Raw genomic sequence first — 24167 nt, 5'->3', positions numbered from 1 at the left:
TTTGGCCAGGCCGGTAGAAGGGGTCGCTCTTCCGGCCGAGGCAACCAACGACCCTATTCATCCTTCAGAGGAACAGCAAGGGGCTTCTACCCCGCGAGACAACCCTTCTTCCCCCAGAGAGGAAGAGGTCCGAGAAACCGTGGTTCAAGAGGTCGAGGTACTCCCAACACCTCCAACTCTACAAGTAAGTACTACTCCTCCTTCTTCTTTCCCTCCCATAGTGGGGGGCAGACTAAAACAGTTCTATCATGTTTGGGACTCAATTACCCAAGACCCATGGGTTCTGGAAACCGTCTTGGGCTTCAGGATAGATTTCTTTCAGATTCCCTTCCAATCACATTTACCCAGACCCTTTGCCCTTCCGGAAGATCAACAAATGATCGTGGAGGAAGAAATCATCTCCATGCTCAAAAAGACGCAATTGTGGAAGTCCCTTGGTCCGATGCAAGGTTCATAAGCACACTATTTCTTGTTCAGAAAAAGGACAAGGGTTGGAGACCCGCTATAAACCTCCGAGAAGTCAACAAATTCCTAGTTTATCGTCACTTCAAAATGGAGGGTATCCACCTCCTGAGGGATCTCCTTCTCGAAGGAGACTGGCTGGTCAAATTAGACCTGAAAGACGCCTACTTCACCATCCCTATGTACAAGGATCATCAACCTTTCCTTCAATTTGCTTGGAAAGAACGTCTTTACCAGTTCCAAGCTCTTCCCTTCGGCCTCTCTTCTGCCCCTTGGTGTTTTACCAAGATCATGAAGTGTGTCGTTACAATCCTAAGAGAGAGGGGTATCCGCCTCATCATTTACCTGGACGATATTCTTATCATGTCCCAATCCCACTCAGACCTCCTAAGAGATCTAGAAACTTCCATGAACTTAATAGAGAGTCTGGGATTCATCATCAACAGAGAGAAATCCATTCTCTCTCCCTGCAAAATTATAGAGTTCCTCGGTTTCACCCTAGACACCCTGAAATGCCTTCTCCTTCTCCCTGCCAAGAAGATTGCCAAGATACGGAAGGAGATCAGATCCGTGTTGAAACAAGACTCCTTAACTCTCCGCGAACTAGCCAGACTTCTTGGGCTCCTTTCTTCTTCCATCCAGGCTATTTTTCCTGGTCCCCTGAACTACCGCGCGCTTCAGAGAATAAAGAGGAAAGCCCTCAATTCGGGTCTGTGGTATGGGGACCTTGTATCTCTAGACCCAGATGCCAGGGCAGAGCTCTTTTGGTGGCTGGAGAACTTAGACGCCTGGAACGGCAAAGCTATCTTCGGCTCATCCCCGGATTTTGTCCTAGAATCAGATGCCAGCCTTCATGGCTAGGGTGCTCGCTTGGGAGACCAGAACACCGGCGGGGTTTGGACCCTGTCGGAATCCTCTCAACACATACATTTTCTGGAATTGACGGCCGGTCTATACGCCCTTATGAGCTTCAAACATTCCATCCAAGGGAGATCCGTTGTTCTGAAAATGGACAACATTTCCGCCGTGGCCTATATCAATCGCCTTGGTGGGACAAGGTCCGCAGATCTCTCCGACCTTGCCAGGAAACTTTGGATGTTCTGTATGGAACACAAGATTTCCCTCAGGGCGGAGTACCTTCCCGGGAAATCGAATATTTCTGCAGACTGGAATTCGAGATTCCTCATAGACTTCTCGGACTGGAAACTCGATGTGAACGTATTCAATTCCCTCTTCCACTTTTGGGGTCCCATGGACGTGGACTTATTTGCCAGCAGGCTTACCTTCCAACTTCCCAACTATTTCAGTTGGATGCCGGACCCGGGCGCTCTTGCCGTGAACGCGTTTCTCCAACCTTGGTCCCACTTCCTGGGTTATGCCTTCCCTCCTTTCGCCATGATTCAGAGGGTTCTTCAGAAGGTCAGATTGGAACAATGCCTTCTGATCCTAATAACTCCCTTTTGGCCGTCCCAGGCATGGTTCCCGACAGCCCTGGAACTAGCGTGCGACATCCCCTTTCTGATCCCAGCCTCCCCAGGTCTGGTCTCAAACGCAGACGGCGAAGATCATCACCTTATTCTCGAGGGGAATTTGAACCTTCTTGCCTGGAAGGTGTCAGGCAATCTAACAAGCTGTGTGGACTTTCGTCAACAGCTCTCTCTCTCCTCGGAGAATCCTGGGCCCCTGAAACACACCTTAGATACAACAACATTTGGAAGAAATGGTTTCATTGGTGCCTGGAAAGGAGTTTGGATCCCGTGGAGACTCCTGTCGTGAATATCGTAAATTTCCTGGTCGAACAATTCGACAGAGGCCTCTCCTATCGCTCTATTAATTGCTTCAGATCCGCAATTTCTGCCGGTCATTCTCCTATCAACGGTAAGTCGGTAGGTAAAAATCCTATTATTTGCAGGGTCCTCAAGAGTATAAGACTAAGAAGACCCCCTAGACCGAAATACCAGACCCTTTGGGACGTCAAGTCTATTTTAGACCTCTTTTGCTCTTGGCCTGATAATTCTTCCCTTAATAGAAAGTTCCTCTCCTTTAAGCTCGCCACGCTCTTATGTTTAATCTCTTGTAGGAGAGTATCCGACATCAGAAGTTTAGACATCTCAAATAGATGTTATGATATGTTTGGGGTCAAGTTTGAATTACTAAGAAGAACTAAAACCATGTCAGATTTTATATTTTATCCTCGTTTTGATAGTTTTCCTAAACTGTGTGTGGTTGCTTGTATGAAAGAATACGACGCTAGGATGTCTCTCCTACGTCCTCATGATGCAAATCAACTTTTAGTTTCTTTTGTGAAACCTTTCAAACCTGTTTCTTCCACCTCCATTGCTAGATGGGTTAAATCTACCATGTAACTCGCTGGTATAGACCTCTCCAAGTTCCAAGCACATTCTATCAGAGGAGCTATGGCCAGTAAGTCCTTTTGGTCAGGTGGTAAGTTGGATGATATCCTGAGAGCTGCTGACTGGTCAAATGCCAATACCTTTGCTCGTCATTACTGCAAGCCTATCGAGCATATGTCTGAAGTGGTCCTTCGGGGCTACGAACATGCATAATGTAGCCTCCGGTCTTGTAATGAAATTGCGATTCTCCTATTAACATGACCAGAGAATCTGGATTTCATTAAAGACTCGGAGGCTGACAATATCCCTCCCTCCTCCCTTTTACAACCTTTGGGATGTCCTTTATGATCTTATTACATCTTTGTTATATTGTTCATGATCTTATTGATTGCTGCAATTGTTCTTTATCTATTATTATGCCTATGTGACAAGATAGCTCTTAGACTCTTGGTTCTTATTCATCTCTTTTTTTCAGGCAATTCCGTTTGACCGGCTGACCTTGGACATGCTGAAATTTCTTCCATGATGTTCTTCAAGCTTCCTGTTCTCTCAACCTATGAAGTTCGCTCCTTTCCCGGATCTCTCAGTTTTTGAAGTTCTTCCTGCTGAGATTCTTTTAAAAGAGGCAGATCATCTCCTGGTTACATCCTTTGTTGTTAACTCTAGAACGTTATCCTTTATGATGTAGTGCGGCTGTGTGAGTTGCTATTAAAGGATAATGCATAATGTCAGCCTCCGAGTCTTTAATGAAATCCAGATTCTCTGGTCATGTTAATAGGAGAATCGCAATTCTATCCCCAAATACTTAATTGCATCGGTTTGCCAAGTTAATCCCGAGTCTCCTAAGACTTCCCTAGTGGTGTGGATGTTAAGGGGTTTGACCTCGGATTTATCCCTATTTAACTTATAGCCAGACAGGGAGGAGTATTTGTCAATTGAGGACATGAGCCCAGCAATGGAATTTGTAGGGTCCTCTGTAGCGATTAAAATGTCATCAGCGTACGCTGCTAATTTTACTCGTGTGTCCCCGAAAGAAACTCCCGCTATGTCTTTGTTGCTTTTGATGTCCGTCAGGAGGGGTTCAAGGGCCAGGAGGAAAAGCGCTGGGGAAAGTGGACAACCCTGTCTGGTTCCCTGGTAGAGTCGGAACGGTTGTGAGAGGGTACCATTTATAGCTATTCTGGCAGATGGGGCGGAGTATAGGGCATCAACATTTTGTCAAAGGAGTTGCCCAGGTTGAAGGCGTGCATACATTGCTGGAGAAAAGACCACAAGACCTTATCGAAGGCCTTTTCCGCGTCCAAGGTTATCGCTACCATTGGAGAGGAAGAGACCTTTGCTTTCTCCAGAAGGTGGCACAGTAACCTTGTGTTGTCGTTTGACATCCTATGTTTCAGGAAACCAACCTGTGCAGGGCTAATTATTTTAGGGAGAACGGAATTCAGTCTGTTCGCCAAGATTTTAGCGTAGATCTTGCAGTCGAGGTTTATTAGAGATATGGGACGGTAGTTTTTAGTGTGGAGAGGGTCTTTCCCTTCTTTGGGAATAACTATGATCGTAGCCTCGCTCATTGATGGGGAAATGCTTCCACTGGTCGCTGTGGAGTTGAAAAGGGTTAGGAGCGGGGAGTTGAGTTGGTCTGTGAAGGCTTTATAGAATGTCGCCGAGAAGCGGTCTGGTCCGGGGGCCTTATTGTTCTTCAGGGTTTTGATGGCTGCTGTGATCTCTGTGCTTGTAATGGTGGAACCTAATTGAGTCTGGTCTATTTCTAGTAGTTTGGGGAGTTGTAATGAGTCAAGGTAATGGGTGCAGGCTGTCAAGTCCAATGGTTTGTCGTTTTTGTAGAGGTTTTCGTAGAAAGTCTTAAATGTGTCAAGGTTATTAGATTGCTTGGTGTGGGTGGTATTTGCGGAGTCTTTTATGGAGGATATGGTAGATAATTTCTTTTATGCCTATAGGTAGGAAGCAAGGAGTTTACCTGCTTTGTTACCCTCACAAAGTTTCAGGGCATTGAATCGGTTAATCTACACCCCCGCTCTTCTACTGGTAATGGTATTGTATTCGTATTTCTTTTTGGTTAGTATATCCAGCGATTTTGCATCGAGTGGGTTGGATTTGTGTTGGGATTCTAAGGTTCCAATCTGGTGTTCCAATGACTAGTTCTTTATTTAAGGCTTTGTTTGTTTTCGCTCTGATATTGATAATGACCCCCCTGATTGTGGCTTTGAGTGCGTCCCATAGGGTGTTGGGTGTGGTATCTTGGGTGTCATTTAAAACTAGATATTCGTCAATGGCGTTTGCTATTAGCAATTTGTTTGCGGGGTCGGACAGCGTTTCATTGTTGAAACGCCACCTTCTCGGGTGAAGGACTACCTGGAACCAGCAAGCTTGGTACGTATACAGGCGTGATCAGATACTAATTTAGGGGCTATTTCAGTTTCCTCTATCAGGTGCGTGAAGGGGCTCGAGATTAGGATAAAGTCAATGCGCGAGTATGATTTGTGTGGGGCGGAATAGAAGGTCTAGTCCCTCCCATCTGGGTTCTGGAGGCGCCAGGAGTCTTTTAGGCAGTATCGGTCGCAAAGGCGAAGGAGGGCTTCATGCGAGCGGGAGGGGTGGAATGAGCAATTGGATTATCTGTCTAATAGTGGGTCCATGGGGAGGTTGAAGTCGCCCCCCACTATCAATAGGTCGTCTTGTGGGATGGGTTCTAATGAGCGAGAGACCGAGTCCCAGAATTCCGGGTCATCAGAGTTAGAGCCGTATATGTTTATTACATGTATGGGATCGTCTTCCCTTAGTAAGTGGGTCACTGACAGTCTACCCTCCGTGTCGTGAGAGTGTGAGACTAGCGTCAGGTTGGATTTTTTCGCTAGTAAGGTGATTACACCTCCTTTTTTGTGGTTCGCTGGTGAGTTCAATATATGACGACCAATGTACGTTTAGAAATTTCAAGTCTTCTTCTGACAGTTTGGTTTCCTGGAGCAAGACAATGTCCCCCTTTGATTTGGCAAGGTAGTCAAAAACCTTCCGCCTTTTTATCGGATGGTTGAGGCCCTTGACATTGAGGGAGATTATGTTAAGGTCGTCGGCTAGTGATTTGGTGTTAGACATCGGTGCGGGTCTTTGTCGCTTGGTAGTGTTCTGGCGGAAGGACGCTAGTGATGCGTGTTGTCATGGCTCGCACGTGCCGGCAGGGCGGTTGGCATAAGATTTGGGACCTTGTGATTAATTTGCATGGATCAGTGTGAGGAGATGCAACTCTGAGTACAGAATGTAAGGTACAGTAGTCAAGTAAGATTTGAGGGTGCAGTGAGAGGCGGATTCTGTACCTGTAAGAAATAAACATGAGCAAAAAGCAATACAAAATATAGGAAAAAACTCTTAATCTCTGAATTCTTTTAACTCCCGTTTTCCCCTCCCTTCCCAATTCTACCCAGTGTCCCCCCCCCTCCCTCCCCTCCCTCCAAAATCGTACATAGGGAGTACGACGACAGTACCGTGCTAGGCAGAACAGGAGTAATACGATGGAAGCAAGTAGCAATCCCAAAATATTAAACAGGAAAGTGGCAAGTAACAGGGGACAGACCCAATATAGGGAACATTTGGTGGTGAATAATTCCACTTTTAAGAATCTGGTTTATGCAACATTTGAAGCTAAGTTATTATCAGTCGAACACTAATGTGCCTCAATAGAGAAACATGAGACCTACGGAGTCAGAAATGGCATAGTCTTGTAGACTATAGAAATTATAAACTCGCGATAAACTCACGACACAACTTAAGTCTATAAACTCACGATATAGGAGAGTGAACAGGTGGGGTGATGGGCTTGGAAGTTGAATGGACGACATCAAACTAGAAAGTTTGATGAGGGACTTATTTTCAAGCCCGGTGAGACAGTCCAAGGCTGGTTATTGTGGGGTACAGACAATCCATACGATGTCGCATGAGTAGTTGGAGATCATGTTTTCCTTTTGTTGGAGAGGCCGGTCGATTGATCCATTTCTTGTTCACGACGATCTTCGAGTAGGTCCGCAAGGGCTCTGGGGTCCGTGAAGAATCTTGGGTGGCCATTCAATGTGATTCTGAACTTTGTCGGACCTGCGAAGGAGAAGGCAATGCCTTTGGATCTGAGCTTGTCTCGAAGGTCCAGGAAACCCTTACGGACTTCTATTGTGTCCTTGGAAAAGTCCTGCGTGAAGATGATCCTTTGGCCTTCCCACATGATGGAGTGGTTTCTTCTTGCGAATTGGAGGATCATCTCGACGTGTTGAAATCTGAGCGGTTTGCATATCAACGGTCTGGGGCCTTAAGTGCTTTTAGTAGTGACGGTGGGGATCCTATGTGCCCTATCCAGCTCGAGGCCGTGCGGAAATTCTATTTTGGTGATCATGGGTATCCATGTCTCCAGGAAGGCCACGCAGGAATCTGCGTCTTTCTCGGAGTTCTCTGGCGCGCCAAAGATTCTGATGTTCCCCCGTCTGTTCCGATCCTCTAACTCCGCGTTTTGGCGTCTGAGAGTGTCCGTAGTGGTCTCTAGGCGTTGGATCTTTGTCGCTGATTGCCGAGATAGGTCTTCCACATCGCTAATACGTTGTTCGGCCGCCCCCAAACCTGTGCTTATTGTGTTCATGTCGGCTCTGATAGCTGTGAGCTCTAGCTGCATAGAATCAGTGTTGGCCTTGGTAGATTTTGAGATGTCGTGAAGGTCTGCCAGTTTTTTAAGGATCATTTCCATTGTGGCTGCCATGTCTGATTTGCTCTTAATGGGGGAGTCCGAGATCAGTGGGTGTGGCTTCACTTTCTTGATAATGTTCCTGTCTTCTCTGTTCGACATCGCGGCGTGCTGAAGAGGCGGTGTCTATTTTACCCAGGTGGAGATATTACCCAGGCGGAGTCGAAGAAGGTTGTAGTCGTTGCTCAAGACCCCAAACTTGTGTCGTGCACAGATCGGCTGTGGAGTTGTTCGCTATGGGGTGCAGGACGGCTTTGAAGAAATCCGGTAGGAGGACACTGTAGGAGAGTGTTACCTCTTTGTCAGTATCTAGCGGCTCGCGAGTGATGTCCAGTAGTGAAGAGTAGAGCAGCGCTCTATTCACATAGAACTCAGGATCGAGGGCTATCTTCTTCCCTTGGAGGCCTCGTGGGGAGCAGGGGCACAGCTATTATGGCAGCAGGCACGAGGTGCAGGTAGGTCAGTAACTTCTAGTCGTGCTAAAATAAACACTTACATGGGGATAAGCACTAAGATGTGGGCGGGTCTTGGAGCCCGAGTGCCTGGCAGCGCTGAGTGTAGGGCAGCTACTCCTGTGTTTGGAAGATCAAGGTGGATCGCTCTAATAGAGAGAATACCCCGCACGATGTTGAAATTGTGCACTTTACAGGTTGTTAGGAGCTCATAGCGTGTTCATAACGCGGAGTTTCGGTGGAACCGCCGCCATTTTAGAGACAGGCACGTCGGGCGGTTATCAGGCTGCTGCGGAGGGTACATAGGCGCTGCTCACATCGTAGTGGTCCTGTATGCCGCTTTGGGTGGTCCGCATCTCTGGTCGGGCATGCAGCGAGTAGATGCTGGCAGTGGAGGACTTTTCCAGTGTTCGGCGTCAGGCGCGGATTTCGCGACTGGGCGCCGCCATTTTGCCCGCTTCGGATGTCGGAGCACGATCGATCAGCAGACCTGGAAAATGAGCGCAAACAGGCAGCAGCGATCGCCTCTCAAGTCACCGGAGTGTGCCTCATAACTTCAGGTGTCGGAGTCTTTGGTTTTCAAGCCCTTTCATGTGGGGGATCACAGTGATCGGGGTTGTAGTCGCTCTCCTGGACTACGGAGCTCCCGGTTAGGCGGCCATTCCCACTGCCGTCCAAGCCACGCCCCCCCTACGTATGTACCTTCTAAAATCAATAAAGAAAGTTTTGGAAAAATAAAAATATTTGAATACTTAGCATCAATATTTAGTAGTACAATTCTTGGCGTCCCAGGTCGTACCTTAACTTAACAATGCAATGATTCCCCACACAGGTGACAGCAATCCCACGGTTGATGAATCTGGCATCAGACTTTTATTTTTGGCCTTGCTTCACACTAATCTAGGGTGTGGTCAGAGCCCTAGGCCTACTCCTAGTAATGCGAGGTCCAGGACCTATTCTGTGACCTGAAGCGCCACACCAAGCGTGGAGAGAGGACTACTGTCAATGTCCAGGATTTAGGATATTAGACTGGGTTGACAGTGTACAGTGTTTTGTGAATCCTTAGCCTGACAGAACCTTTTTGTCTGTGTGAGTGACAGTGAGGCCTACTGATCACTCTTATGTAAAGTTAAAGTGCTATGTGAGATCCAGAACCTTGCGCAAGACATCTTGGGCAGGCGTGGTGCGTCCATTGGGGCGTAGGGGCGTAGCCCCACTAAGCCCCATGGACCCACCGCGTCGTCACGAAAATACAAATACAACAAATACTGAAATAATCTTGCTCGCTACCTGCCGCCCGGGAATCCGGGAGACACCCGACTTTTCCGTGCGGGGGGGGGGGGGGGGGGGGGGGGGGCGGATGGGCCTGCTGCATCTGCGCAAGTTGATTTATGGGCAGAATCATGTTCGCGCATGCGCAGATTGATTCCCTGTGCATTTCCCCTTAGAGAGAGGACCTGGGGGCGGGCCGCAGCCCCCGGGGTTACACAGGGGGACTGGGCGAGGAGTCATGGTGCCCCCCCAGCCAATACTGACGGTTAGCGCGGCCGACTTTGGTGCTGGGAAACCAGGTTCGAGCCTCTTATTGTAAATAATCGTGAAATGGGAGGAGAATGTATAGATTTGTGTCAGAAGAATTGGCACATATTTAAACTCGAAGTCTTATTGTTTCATCGTGAAAAGTAGCATTCAATGGGATTAAAAATGTGTGGTCGGCAGTGAACTGCTTCAGAGAGCAGACGCTTCAGAAAGCAAAGCAAGAAAAGAAGTTCAGGTGGAAATCAGACGTATGAATTGAGGCCGGTTATCACTGTCACGCTGTAGTCGGAAGGATGTTCACACTCTTGTCAAAGCCATTTTATTCATTCACCTTGTTACTCTTATTGGACTTTATAAGCAGGAGTCTGCCCGATTTACCAAGACAAATAGGGCTCAGTTTGAGCAAATATTTACGCTTCAATAAATCACGGAACTTAAAATAAAACAGAAAAAGAATGTGGGTTTCTGAGGAAATAGTAGCATTTACGTCACCCATCTGTATGCGTGTAACTACACGCATACAGATGGGTGGATGCATGAATGAATGATGGATGCAGGATGGATGGATGAATGAATGGATGGGTGAATGGATGCAGGAAAGGATGCAGGATGGATGGGTGGATGGATGATGGATACAGGATGGGTGGATGCATGAATGGTGGATGATGGATGGGTGGATGGATGGGTGGATGCATGAATGAATGATGGATGCAGGATGGATGGGTGAATGGATGAATGGATGCAGGATGGATGATGGGTGGGTGGGTGGATGAATGAATGATGGATGCAGGATGGATGCAGGATGGGTGGATGGGTGGATGCATGAATGAATGATGGATGCAGGATGGATGGATGAATGGATGCAGGAATGGATGCAGGATGGATGGTGGATGGGTGGATGAATGAATGATGGATGCAGGATGGATGGGTGGATGGATGCATGAATGAATGATGGATGCAGGATGGATGAATGGATGGGTGAATGGATGCAGGATGGATGGGTGGATGCATGAATGAATGATGGATGCAGAATTGATGGGTGGATGAATGAATGAATGATGTATGGATGCTGGGTGGGTGGATGGATGGATGGGTGGATGCATGAATGATGGATGGATGGATGCAAGGTGGTTCGGGCTCGCTCGCTGCGGTGCAATATGCTAATTAGTTTACGCCCCACCACTTTCAAATGTCACCAGCCGCCCCTGATCTTGGGTGTATTCTGTATGCTGAGTGCATGACTATGTAATACATTGGTGGTACCAGGACTCTGTGCATGTGCTAAGGCCTCTGGCATTCATTCAGGATGGGTCTGGTTTGGCAATGTGCATGACAAAGATGCCAACATTTTCCTCAAAGAGGGGAAGTGTATGGCTTGCATTCCTATGGTTGGAGGGTGGAAATCCAGACAGTGAAATGAGGAGGAGGGCGACTGGGATACCTTTAGAAATTTCATGAAGACTTTTAGCAATGAAATGTGGATGCTTTCTTTCTGAAGACTGGCTGATGGTAGGGGTGAGAAGTGGGACTGCAGTTTCTTGTGTTTTAATGTGAGGACGTTTCTAGGCTCAGCCAGCTCTTCTGTCGGTCCCAGACTTCTGCTCAAGATGCCTGATGCCTCTGTTGTGGTTGCTTCAGCTTGGAGATAGCCCCACTAATAAATGATACAGTGTCTTGTTCTTCGTGACCAAGGACAGTAGTGTTTTGCTAAGTTCTCAAAATACTGCTGTGTGACCAGGCCTGGTGTCTGCCTAACAGCCAGACTCCCAGAGGTGAGTGGCTATCACATTTCACTTCTGGTGGAAAAGCGGAGGGCCTGCCTTGTGCCTATAAACCTGCCTGCATGCTGAGAGGGGGAAGGCATCTGTTTCACAGTTCACGTTCACATGGACACAGTTCATGAGGACCTGGATGAGGGACACTCAGAGTAAGCATACTGTCTAAGAGCATGCAGTCAGGGGGACTTTGTGTACTGCAGTGGCTCTCCCAGTCTCAATCCACAGTCCCAATCGAGGATGCACCACCCTTGTTGAGCTGCAACTTCCTTGGTACTTGAATCCTGCACCAGGACATACAGGGCTACAACTGCATTGTTGCATGATTTCTGCACCACCATGTCTGGCTGTGAATGCCTTGTGTGCATCATGCACAAGCCTGTATCAGGCTGCCACTGCTGTAGTGTGTGAGCAATTTCTGCACTTATCCGTGTTGGGCTAAACCTGCAATACCACACAATTCTGGCAATGGCCAGTGTCTGTGCTGTGTGTTTGTTGGTGTCAGTCTGGAAGTGGGATGGGACTTCTGAGAACAGTGAAGATCACCAAACAAGGCTCGCTGAGCAGCAACAGTCTGCACTCGAAAGGCTGTGAACACACACCAAGCACCTGGGCTGCACCCAGCTTCCTTTGTGACCATCACAAGAACAGCACGGGCATAATGTAGGCCCCCATCTGCGGTTAGCACTGCAAAGACGGTGAGGTGAGTGAGAAGGCTTGAGAAGGTTTATTACCTGCTAAAACAGCAGGGTTAAGAACAACACAGAAATGGTTACGTATTTGAACTTGTGGGTAACAAAATGTGCACTGTGCCAAAGTTAAAAGGGCGGGGAGTAACTATCAGAAACAATGCCACCTATGTGGGAAAAGGCACATGGGGAGTAGAGCCCACAGGAGAATCTGGACAAGGGATGTTAGTCAGTATACTTCAATTGAACTGTGTGCCATTTACTATAGTTGTGTGAGTGAAAGTACTTTCTTTATCAAAAAGACAAGCACTTGCCCTGTTGATTGTTGATTACATGGTTAAGAAGCCTGTAACTGCTTTCTACCAGTACTGTGGGAGTCAAGTGCAGAAAAGATGTACTTAGTCCAGTTTGCAAAGCTATAATACGGCGGACTTCAGAACACCACTGCCAAACAACCTCAACCACCATAGGCTGGTGTTATGTTCTTTGGATCTCCTCTGCAAGGAGAACCACGTTCATCTATAAAGCAAAAAGAAAAAACAACTCTTGTGAACGATCTTATTTTTTGCAACACCTATGATTACTCCATAAAGAACTCCTTGCGTGTGCTCTAGTCCTTGTTTGTAAAACCTCAACCACCATGGTTGGGGTCAGTAATCCCGGTGGGTCCAGTGTTTCCTTTCCACCAAGGGGGGTCTGTCATTTGGCGGCCGGTGGTGTGAGGCCGGCAAGAGCCTGATTTAACCTACAGAACTAAGTTCAAAGTTAGCACAGCACAATGGCAGACACAAGGTTGTTGGGGGTAGACCTTGGCACACTATCATTATGTCAGTTAAGGGATCTGTGTTTTGGAGGGCTCCAAGAAACAATGGGATAGAAATCCTTGCAGTTTTTAGTAAGGACTAGTCAGAGAAACTGGGCAGTAGGAAAGAAACAGTGATGGATTCACGGAGGTACCATGATAGAAACCTAGGTGGTTAATGAATTACTCTGATGGTTGATTGATGAGTTCTGAGCGTGTGCCCTCCACACTACTTCTTAAGAGGTCTGTGACTGCTTGCCCTTGCTACCCTGGGAGTCAAGTGCGAAAAGAGTTGAACTTGGTTCCGTTTGCCCAGCCATTTTAGGACGGACACCAGGACAACTGTGACAAACAACCTCAACCACCAGGGTTGGGTCGTAGTAGCACTGGCTGACCTGTGGTCACCATAATGGGGCCTGGTAGTTCTCTTTAGAATCAGAGATGGATAAGACAATTATTGGCTGTGAAGCGACTAATCCCACCACAAAGAAAAACAAAAACTACATGGAGTGTTCGTCAGAAATAAACAAGCAAATGAAATAAAAGTATTATTTCCACACCGATTACCAGACTGCAGCCTGCTGCTGAGCTAATCTTTCATTAAATGTTCCAGAACTACCGGCAAAGACAAAGATGCAATGAGCCTCTGCTAATTCCTCTGAATGTTAATTTGAAGAAAGGAGAGTTCTGCTACATAGATTGACACAACCAGTGTGTCTCTTCCACGGGTAAGCAATAAACAAGGACGAAATGAACAAAACCAAAGCATGCTAAAATAATGAATGAAAAAGCCTATTCGTTAAACAAGCAGTTGCCAAAGACGAAACACAGTCTTCCAAAACTTTCAGGAATGAAGATGACGAGATCAAACTCTTCATGAGTTTCAGGTATATTAAAACTTGCACCAATGTTGTGGAGGGTGAAGTTGAGTATCATACCTGGATCATACAATGACCTCATCAGAGTTCTCAAATATGTAGCTCCCCAGATGACGGTAACCAGCTCACAATGCCATTCTTGGGGGAATAAAACATACTCTGTCTTGTACAGTGTTTTTACCCATTTGAAAAGAATTGCTACATTTTGGTATTTTTTTGGCTCCCACAAGGAGAATCCACAAACCCCTAGGTCTCTTTCGAATCTCCGACATTTAGGGGGAAATTGCGCAAATAAGGCCTAGATACCTTTTGTGGGAAAAAGCTATCAAGATTTAAGCACGAAGAACCCCATACATTAACAAAAAAAAGGCTCAGTATTAGAGATGTGGCAATGTCTGAGCAGTTAAAGGGTCACAGCTAAGAAATATGAGGGAGAACACCGCCCGCCCCAAAATAACAAAGTAGCTAAAGCAACTCTGCCATCTACTGGTAAAAATAAAAAAAAGAGAATGTCCCATTAAAATGCAATTTTAAGCTAATATTTTGGCAAAACAAAGGATAAGTATAGGCATTCCGAAATTAATTACCCTGTTATTAATCCCCTAAAATTAATAACTGAGTAATTATGGGATATAAAATAATAACATGCAATCCACTTGAGGCCGTCTGTCCATGTGTGCCCTTTATTAAAATGCAGTTTAAATATACAAATAAAACAGAGCTTAAAAGCGGATTTGCAAAAATTACCAGCTTTTATATGGAGGATTGTGAGCTTGTTTTAAAAAGTGGATACTGTAGTTAATATTATTTCCTTGATGTAGATGGTACCTGCTGCTATGGCTATTTCTTTACTCCTCTGGATGTTTTTCCACTGGCTGAGCATTTTATGACATACGTTTGGTAATTCTTCTTGATGTACTATGGTATTCAATACTGGCAATTCTGCTTGGGGTGCTCGCTAGTGCCATTTTTTTTATGTGATCACTACTGTAACTGTGGTCATATTTGTTAGCATCTTGACTTTCAATGATCAGAAGTAGCTTTCATTATAGAAATGTTTGGAGACTAATGTTCAATTTTTTTGACATGGCTAGACACACACTATTTCCACCAAACCGTGACTAGTCATCAATCATAAGGCAGTGACATGACCCGTTTTTCAGGACATTTTTCACCTTAACTTTCCACATTACGCTCCCTCTATATTCAAATATTCCCTTTCACTGCATCCTCAGCTTCTTCACTTGTCCTTCGTCTCCGGTTAGGATTTAAATATCTATTCTTTCGTATTTAAGGACTCCTGCAACTCTGAACTTCACTCACTTGGCTATGCAATTATATTCTTTTATTTAGCATGTTCTGTTTTTTGATCTGGAAATTCTCTATTTCTCAGTTGTTATATGAAAGATATGGGTTCGTCAAGGTGTTTTGAAATTAAGCTTATGATTTAATAGGTCAGATAAAACATTGCTGTGTTTAGCCAAGGAATAATCATTAACTAGGCAAAACATGAATTTGAGCTTATCTGAAACATGCCTACTGACAGGATGGTTCTGTGAACTCAGTGGAGATGAACACCCACATTAAAAAAACTGTCGTTTTGATGGGTGAATTGACTCATCATCTGCAAAGATGTGTATAAAATTAAGTTTCTAAATAATTAGATTTTCTTTGATTTCTTTAATCTATTCAGGCTAGGAACGTGGAATTCATGGAAATAGTTAAACTGTTATTTATGAACACTCTTTCCCAAAGAGAGAAAGCATATAGGTTGCAAATATCCTGCCATATCTTTAAAAAACACAGCCAATGAAAATTAAATTGCAATACCGCAAAATACAACGGGAGACAAGCCCACAATAATCCTGCCCGTTAAAAGAAAACTCAAAGCCGGAACTCATGCACTGGACATAGACCTTTAAACTTAATAATGGAGGCACTGCTTATAGGTAATCCAGAGGCTCCACTGTTTCACTATCCAGAGTGGAGTCAGGTATTTCTTTTTGAAGAATAGAATAAGGACCGAATCAAATGAAACTTATTCCTGGATAAAAAAGTAGTTGTTTATGTAAAGAAAATAACCGTGGTTGGACCCCCTCCGCAGATGCTCGCACGACTCTCTCAGAAGATCCCAGACCACTCACCTAACTCGCAGCCTGTCATCAGGACATCATAAACAATCAGCTGACTCGCAGAAGTTCTTTCAGCTCTGTGACTGACAGTCTCAGGCCATAACTCCATCGCTCAATTGGCCTCACACTCTGTGATAAGTGGCCTCCAGGCACCAGTATCCTAGTGTCAGAGACCTTCAGCTGCCCTGTAACTGAAGAAATTCTCAATGGAATACAGAAGGTAGATTACTCTCAAACTGACTATGGTACCCGTAGATTCATTGGAAGTGGCATACCTACGGAACCTTCTTGACCTAGTATATTCTTTACACCAGTGAGAGCTGCTTTAGGAGTGAGATCTGACCTTACAAGTTTATTCTTTCTTGACCCCTTGCCTGCGCCGAACGTTCAGCGCTAGTGCGGAACATTCTATTGCGTGTGCGGGGCCATGACGTTCAACAGACGTGCGCAGCACTACCGAGGTAGTGCACGTGACGTCCGCTGAACGTCGGCTGCAGCGAAGGGGTTAACACTATGTCACTCTTGTGAGGAGACACTGTCATGAGCTGCAATTCCTGTGTAGTATCTTGAAATGCTGCTCAGCTGCCTCTCCGGCCTTTTCCTGAAGCAGTATAGCTTGTAACTTTGCAGACGGTTCACCCTACCTAAAAAACACTTGGACACCATCTTCTTTCTTCAACTCTGCGAAAGAGGACTTTGCTGTCGGAAAGTCAAAGCTACCAGGAGTTAAGTGGTGGCTGAAGGCCAATTGGAAAGAGTGTCTAGACATCAAAACTGTTAATGGTGAAGTCCAGCTCGACTGCAACGCCGTGCATGCTAAACAGTTTCCACCATGTCTTACAGCCTTCAAGTTGTTGATGTGCAACAGTAGCAGGACAAATGTTGATGACACGATTTCCCAGAGAATTCTTAGTGTATCAGAGGGGCACCTTCAAGTTACGGTGCAGTGGAACAGTCGCCTGTGGCTCCTTTGATATGATGGGACCTGAGAAAATAGATTTTTTTCTCCCTCCCCCCTCCCCCCTCCCCCAGGCGACCATGATTAGCTCTTGGCGTTAGCTTTACCCCAGACCTCTAGCCCCCTTTATCTTAACAAGCTAACAAAATATGACGTTCAGTAAACTGTGCATTACAATGATAATCCTGCAAAACATAGTCCTTCTCTGGTGGGAGGTCCAAGTATCTGAATCAGACTGACTATGAGGCTTGATACGTACATTTGATGGCAGAGCAGCATTCAATCACTCCGAGCTGCCAATTTACAGCCCAAGATCCAATTATGAGGAACGATTTTGTAAAACGGCAAGGGCGGGGTGGGGGTGAACTGACATCCACTTTAATTCTGTAGGTTGAAAAATACTTAAAATTTAAAAATAAAATGCTGACCGTACAATTAGCTGCAGTTGAAGCAAATATGTGGAGTGGGGAACAAGGCGTTCTGTAGTTAGAAGTAGGAGGTGTAGGGAAATTAATAGTATTAGAAGCCATAGAAAATACCTACTTTATTGTTTCACTAATCATTTCTTGGAATGTGGCTGGCCTTCAGAAATTGATTAAAAACAACTCGGCCCTAGATTACCTTCAAAGCAGCGATATAATCTGTCTCCACGAGACATGGGCAACGTCTACTACAGCTCTTTCCGGGTACTTTGAAATCCATGTCCCGGCTTCAAGACGCAATATTTGGCGGCCAATGGGGGGCCTCTCTGTTTACATCAAGCATTCCAGAAGGTTGGAAGTAACCACACTTGCACCTCCCTCACCTGGAATTCAAGTATTACTTATCAATGGAATAGAAAATCACTACAAACCGTTTTGATTGCTATTATTCAACTGTTATGTCAATCCAGCTTTGAATCAGAGAAACCAATCACTCGATGATCAGGCAGCCATCATTGGAGAACTTCTCATCAAAGATCCTTATCATAATCCACTTATAGTTGGGGATTTTAATACTAGATCGCTTGCCAAGAATGGAAAGGACCATAAACAACCTAAAGAGGTCGCTCTACTACAAGCCTTATTTGACGCCTGTTCTATATCACCCGCTCATAATCTCAAGAAAGCAAAGATCAGACATGGGCCCTACTTCCAACATACAGGAATAACTCTACAATCAATTATCTATTCATTGGCAGAACACTAGCTTCACATCTGAATGCCTTTGATATTGACAATCGAGTAGAGAGCGACCACAGGCCCGACAGATAATATAATAGCGCTGTCCTACCTGTCGTGGAGAGCCACTTTAGCCAATCATCTACCTCTATTCTGCTGTTTTGTGGACTTCAGTGCAGCATTCGATAGTCAACCGAGGGACGCTATGGAACAAACTAAATTCCTAGGGGATACCATCCGCACTTCTTTCTGCACTGATGTCACTGCATCAGAAAACCTGGGTGAGGATTAAAACAAGTGCCGCAACAGTATCTGGAAAAATTGCAACAAATAATTGTCTAAAGCAAGGCTGCGTAGTAGCCCCACTACTTTTTAATCTTTATACCGCCGATTTGCCTAAAGAATTGGCAGGTGCAACTTTGGTCGCCCCTATATTTGGAGGGACACAACTACAGAGCATGCCACTCGCTGAAGACATTATTATGGACCATACAAAAACAGGTCTACAAAGCGCGCTCACTGCCCTTAACACATACAATATAAAAAACAATCTTCTGATGAATGCGTCAAAAACTAAAGTCATGATTTTGGGAAGCATCAAAAAAAGAAAATCCTGTCTTGGCGATCAGATGATTTACCTATAGTAACCTGCATGAGCTATAATTATCTAGGAGTTTGGTTTAACGAAAGAGCAAATCTAGAGGCCCATCTCAAACATCTTCAGCCCAAGGGAGCAGGGGTTACACATAGTCTGAGGCGCTTGAATCAGAATTTGCACAGCCAAGCTAATCTTAAGGATTCTAAGCGCCAAACTGCTCCCAGCAGTGTCTCATGGACATCTGGCTTTCCCTGGTAAAATGGATTCATTTCTTGTGAACTATCAAATAATGGCCTATAAGAAAACATTTTCATCTCCCCAGCATGCAAGAAGGGCGAGGCTGAGACTTGAGCTGGGCCTGGCAAGTGCAGATTTTCACTGTCTAGGAGACTTCATTAAATTCTACATCTACACTCTGCGTGCACCAGCTTAATCCATGAAAGAACAACTGCAATCAGTGTTCACGGACGAACTCTCTCCTTGGCACAGACAGCTGTACTTGGCCATTTTCACACTGAAGATTGAAATCATAAACTTATCTAATTCAATTATTCCCCTGTCAACATGGAAAAAAAACTATAAAAAGCCAAATTACTCTAGTGTCATTCGAGAGAGACATTGCTCAGCTTCCCAAAATAACACTCATTACAGCTCTGGATGGCTCGTATATCAAGGGAAAACCTCAACCATATTTTAATTACTCTCTCCGAACACAGACTCGTAATAAAATTATTTATATCAGGCTGTTAGCCCTTCCTATTCATGATTTTAACCCGCCGTGGGCTCGGAGGAATGGTCAGCCAACATGTGGCTCTGCAATTATCCAGATGAGTCCTGGTTACATCTGCTATGTTGTTGTCCTCATCTTGCCAACGATTGCCGACGTCTACTGGTCCCAGTCTATCGGGAGAAGTTACTGAGACATTGCAGGGAAGCATTTGATTTGTGCTTCAGTAATAATTCAGACCAAATTCTAGCAAGGACTGGGAAGTTTGTAAACATTATTTTAACTGCACTGCATAATGCCCAGCACTAAGAAACAGACAAGTTCTATTCTTATTGCACAAATGAACGTTGATGAAAGTTAACTATTAGTAATACGCATTGTGACACTTTTGTCATTGTCTTTCATACTATACACTTCCCTTTTGGACTAAATGGCTACTTGCAAGATATTGCCATCAACCTGAAATGCTACTTTTGGAATTGACATTTATTTTGTATTGCCAGATGTTATAAATGTGTATACAAGTTTTTGTTTTTAAATGTTATTAAGTATCAATATGATGTTTGCATGTTACGGTTTTAATTAACTGTATAATAAAAGAGAGTATTGTTTCACTACAGGGCTGACCAGTCATATGACTATTTCAGAGGACTAAGGAAAGGAAGGGAAGAGGGGAAAATATCAGAGAAGGTTATCCTTGGAAACAAGTGTGAGAGTCCAGCACTGCAATGACGTTCAAACAACAGTAAAAGTAATGCAGGCTTCATTATAGTTAAGTGCAAGTGGTTTCCACCAAAATGTCTTCCTTTTTTCTCTCTGAAGCTTCACAATAAAGGTATTCATTATTATTCACGTCTGGGTAAACTAAATTGCAAGAGTCTAGCAGCTGCATGGAGAGATTGCTAAATGTAGGGATTAAGAACAATTTAAGAAAAACATAATAACAGGAAATACTTCAAGACATTTGGATGACAAGAACAGACCGATACCACGGTGTTGAACACAAAGGTAACCACTGTCTTTATCAGAATAAAAATGTGTCCATGCAGCGGACACTCGCTCCGGAGCTTAAAATGAAAAGTACTGTACGCCGAACAATGTCAAAAAAGGCAATGCTTTATGTCTTGCCAATAGGTACATAACAGAGCCTAGTAGCTAAGCAAGGCCGCTGTAGGCAAACATTCCACATAAATGTGCATCCTCCTACGGTGCACTTTTCATGCATTCAGCATTTTATTAATCAGAGTGCTAAAGCAAGATGATACACAAACCATGGAACAGCATGGAAACCATGGTGAATACTTGTCTGTAGCTCAAGGCTTGTATACTCTGCATTATCTAATCATGTGAACCTTGACAAAAAAAGTAATCTCCGCCGATATAAACTGGATTCCATTATTTGATTTCATGTTCACTGGGAAACCCTGTCCTGACGACCTTGCTCTAAAAATGTCAATCAAAACTTTTATGGCACTTGTAAAGATCTAATTTAGCTACGTCATCATCTTTCGCTTTGATAACCAACCCTTCACTTTCTTCTCTGAGGCCCAAACCTTCAACAAATATGTCCAGATCTGTAACTTCACCAACAACAGTTTTCGAAATTCTAACCACTTCCCTTTTAACACAAATTAATCCACATCCACCAGTACACGCACCATTCTTTCCAAGAATTGAGACAAATAATTACATTTTTTCTAACCAGACACACATTCTAATTCACATTAATTCTTTAATGTCCAGCTACCAAGTAGGCACTGTATGATGTTATGTTATAAAATTCTTCTAAAGCGCACGTACACCAGTCGGCTTCTTGGCACTATATCTAGGACTAACCGGGCCCAGATGGAGTTTATTTATATGCTTGGGTGAGCAACCATGTCTTACGGGATTTTCTGAAGCTCAGCAGGTCAGTGCATGATCTAATATCCAAGGGAAAGTAGTTCCAGAGTCTGGGTGCCAGAGTTGCAAACCTGCAGCCCCATTGTCGGTTCAACTTGAAGGCAGGAGTTGCCAGGAGATGAAGGTGGGTTGAGCGTAGGATATGTGTGAGAAAATACCTTTGAATAAGGTTTTCAATGAATATGGGGCACTGACCATGTAATGCTTTAAAGACCAGACATCCTACTTTAAAGGCACAGCGCTGAGGAATAGGGAGCCAGGGAAGCTTCCTCAGAAGTGGGGTGACATGTTGCCACCTGGGTTGCTGGTGAATCAGTTTGGCCGCCTGATTCTGCACCAGTTGTAGACGTTTAGTTAGAAATAGTGGCAAACCAAGATAGACTGAGTTGGCAAAGTCTAGATGGGATATAATCATAGCTTACACTAACTGTATCAAAGCTTCGCAAGTGAGTAGCCCACTGATCTTCCGTAGTTAGAAGAAACAGGTAGAGATCACGGAGCCAACATGGGATTTTGGAGATAGGTTGTTGCTTAATGTGACGCCAAGGTTTTTTGCAGAGGGAGAAGGGATGGCCGGGGGGGAGGGGGTGGGGGGGGGGTGAGGCCAACCGGCCAGAAGTGAGGGCCTCAGAGGTTGTGGCTGCCACTCGTGAGGGCCAGTTAATTATGGAAGGTTTACAGTTTTCTAACCTATGCAGCAGTATAATCAACATCCTAAAAGATTCCATAAGCTTTTAATATTATTCTGCAAGACTCTCAGAAGAGCATAATTGTTAGTTATCTTTGAATGCAAGTCAATCTCAAGAAGCTTCAACCATGCCAGATTTCAGATTCGCGCCGTTTTTAGAATCTTGAAACATAAACAATGAATTTCTTGCAATATGAAATCCGCCTTTTGAAGTGTTAGACCCACACTGCGTAATATGCAAAACAAACATTAGCCGTCTTCGTTTTGCTACACCTGCATTTACCCAAAAGAGAAATGCCCTCTTGAAAACAGACAATGTTATCCTGCCCCTTAAAACAAACAGCATTTTTCTCTAGAAGAAAGAGTCTGCTGAAGTTAGCCCAACTGGCAACTCTGCAAAATTAAAAATGTCCGTCTGTGGTGAATCTGAAAATGAATCTTTTGTAAAGCAGATTTCAAATTTATTTTCATGAAGTACTTTCTGCACACCTTCCCAGCATTAATAGCATCTCAAAGGTTGGGTAGGAAAAACGAACCCAGAAAAAGTCACTTGCTCAGACATCTGAAGTACATATAAAACATATTACTGGCAAGGTAGGTGATCACCACAGTGGATAGCCAATATGTTCTACTAAACTTTTTTCACCACCTTCAGAAACACCCCTTTCAGTTGTACTCCACTGAAGCCGGCATCTTCGTCGTATGATATTTAACATAAATGGTAGAATTCTAGATTATGATTTCATGCAGCTAATCTCCGAACCTACTTTGCCTTTACACATCACATTGTATCCATATCTCTTAAATGCTTGCACCCATGTGCAAGATCACCTCTAAATCAGGACATTAATATCATTCTTCAAATAACTCTGCATCCATTGCTGCCATTTAGTTTTAAATTTACTTTTGTTAAGTTTGTTTCTGTTCAACAATTTTACTAAACGGTGATTACGACGGTACTAACACAGAACTTGATCAAATGCGAGCCTCACAAGTTGCCTATATGGTACCACCTCACAATACGGTTTCTCTATACAAACACCAGCCATAGCTCTCACTCGTTCCCAATACTCAGTACAAATTCATCTATCTTCTGAATTGTTGCCTACCCTCTGTTTCAACCACAAAACACAACCCCGATTTCTCCCTATAGCCTTAGCATTGATGCCATCTTCTACCTTACTTTTGATCACATGCCAAAACCTGTTTCTATAGACAACGAAGTGCAACTTCCTCATGTATAACAGTCTGCCACCCCTTTTCCAGCCTTCATTTGTCATGTTTAAGCTTCACCATTCTTGACACCAATTCTCTTTTCATCACTACTTCATTTTTTTAACACACACAACGCTCCCAACTTTCTTTTCCCTTATTGCCATCATAACCATATAAGGCATTGGATTTTCAGTTAATTTACTAATAGTATATTTCGTACTTTTGCTCTACTACAGTTTCTTGCATTCACTTATCAAAGCACTGTATGATTAGTTGATTAAGAATAACTGCTATGTGGCTTAAATCAGCCAACTCCCTCTAAACTGTTACACAGAGAGGCAAATTCGTTCACACAATTTTGAAGCCTAGTAGAAAACTTGCACATCTCCAAGTGCATTCATACTTTTCTCAAAATGTATATCCAGACATTTCATAGCTTCCTCATACACATCCTCAGTTGTATTCCCTTTTCCCTATCAACTGTTCTATAAATAAACCCCAAATCGTCAGACCCATCTTCTAACAGAGCATTTGTTAACATGCGCACTTTCTCCCTGATCTGCAGTACAAACTAACATTTGTAAGCCGTTCTTGAGCGCTTTCGCCATTCACTCAAATGTATTGGAAAACTATATGGCCTCTATAAAAAAAAAAGGTGTACGGGTAAGACCACTTTACATTGCTTTGGTCATCTGCAACAAGCTGGTGTTTATAAATCTGTCTCTGCTCTATAAAAAATAAAACAAAAACAGGCACTGCCTCCGTCAGCATGTCTTGCAATGCCCAGAAGGGAGGTGGGGCCATCACACTCTGTACAGTGTGATGGCCAAACAAAGGGTTCTCTTCGTGAAATCGCCAGGAAGGGAGCTAAGCACACGAAGGAGGGGCATTTAGACAAATGCACCAATAACATGCCAGCATTTCTAAATGACACAGATAACCAATGCAATTGGTGGGTGAGCCAAATGCCCATAGAAGAGATACAACAGACCTTGGAGACAGCGCAAGCGCTATCGAGGCTCGACCTAAAAACAGTCCTCCCTCCATCAAAAATTGGTAAAGACCACCCAAGTTAAACAAATCACCATGCAGTTCTAC

At 44.4% G+C, this 24167-nt stretch overlaps 2 protein-coding genes across 5 annotated transcripts in view; one reads left to right on the top strand and one right to left on the bottom strand.

Annotated features, from left to right (window-relative positions):
- ERGIC3 (ERGIC and golgi 3) overlaps nt 1–20112 on the top strand; it is a 476385-nt gene extending 456273 nt beyond the window's left edge. The window contains exon 13 of the mRNA XM_078652206.1: nt 19885–20112. Within this exon, the coding sequence (XP_078508332.1) occupies nt 19885–19919 (35 nt within the window). The 3' untranslated portion in view covers nt 19920–20112. The remainder of the gene's footprint in view (nt 1–19884) is intronic.
- Nucleotides 1–24167, bottom strand: part of LOC144768495 (protein MTSS 1-like) — a 563908-nt gene that overhangs the window by 78528 nt on the left and 461213 nt on the right. The gene's annotated exons all lie outside the window — the stretch shown is intronic.

This window comes from Lissotriton helveticus, chromosome 7, assembly GCF_964261635.1.
Source record: "Lissotriton helveticus chromosome 7, aLisHel1.1, whole genome shotgun sequence".
Taxonomy (NCBI): Eukaryota; Metazoa; Chordata; class Amphibia; order Caudata; family Salamandridae; genus Lissotriton; species Lissotriton helveticus.
The sequence above is the reverse complement of the archived record's forward strand: the minus strand, read 5'-3'. Positions and strand labels throughout refer to the sequence as shown.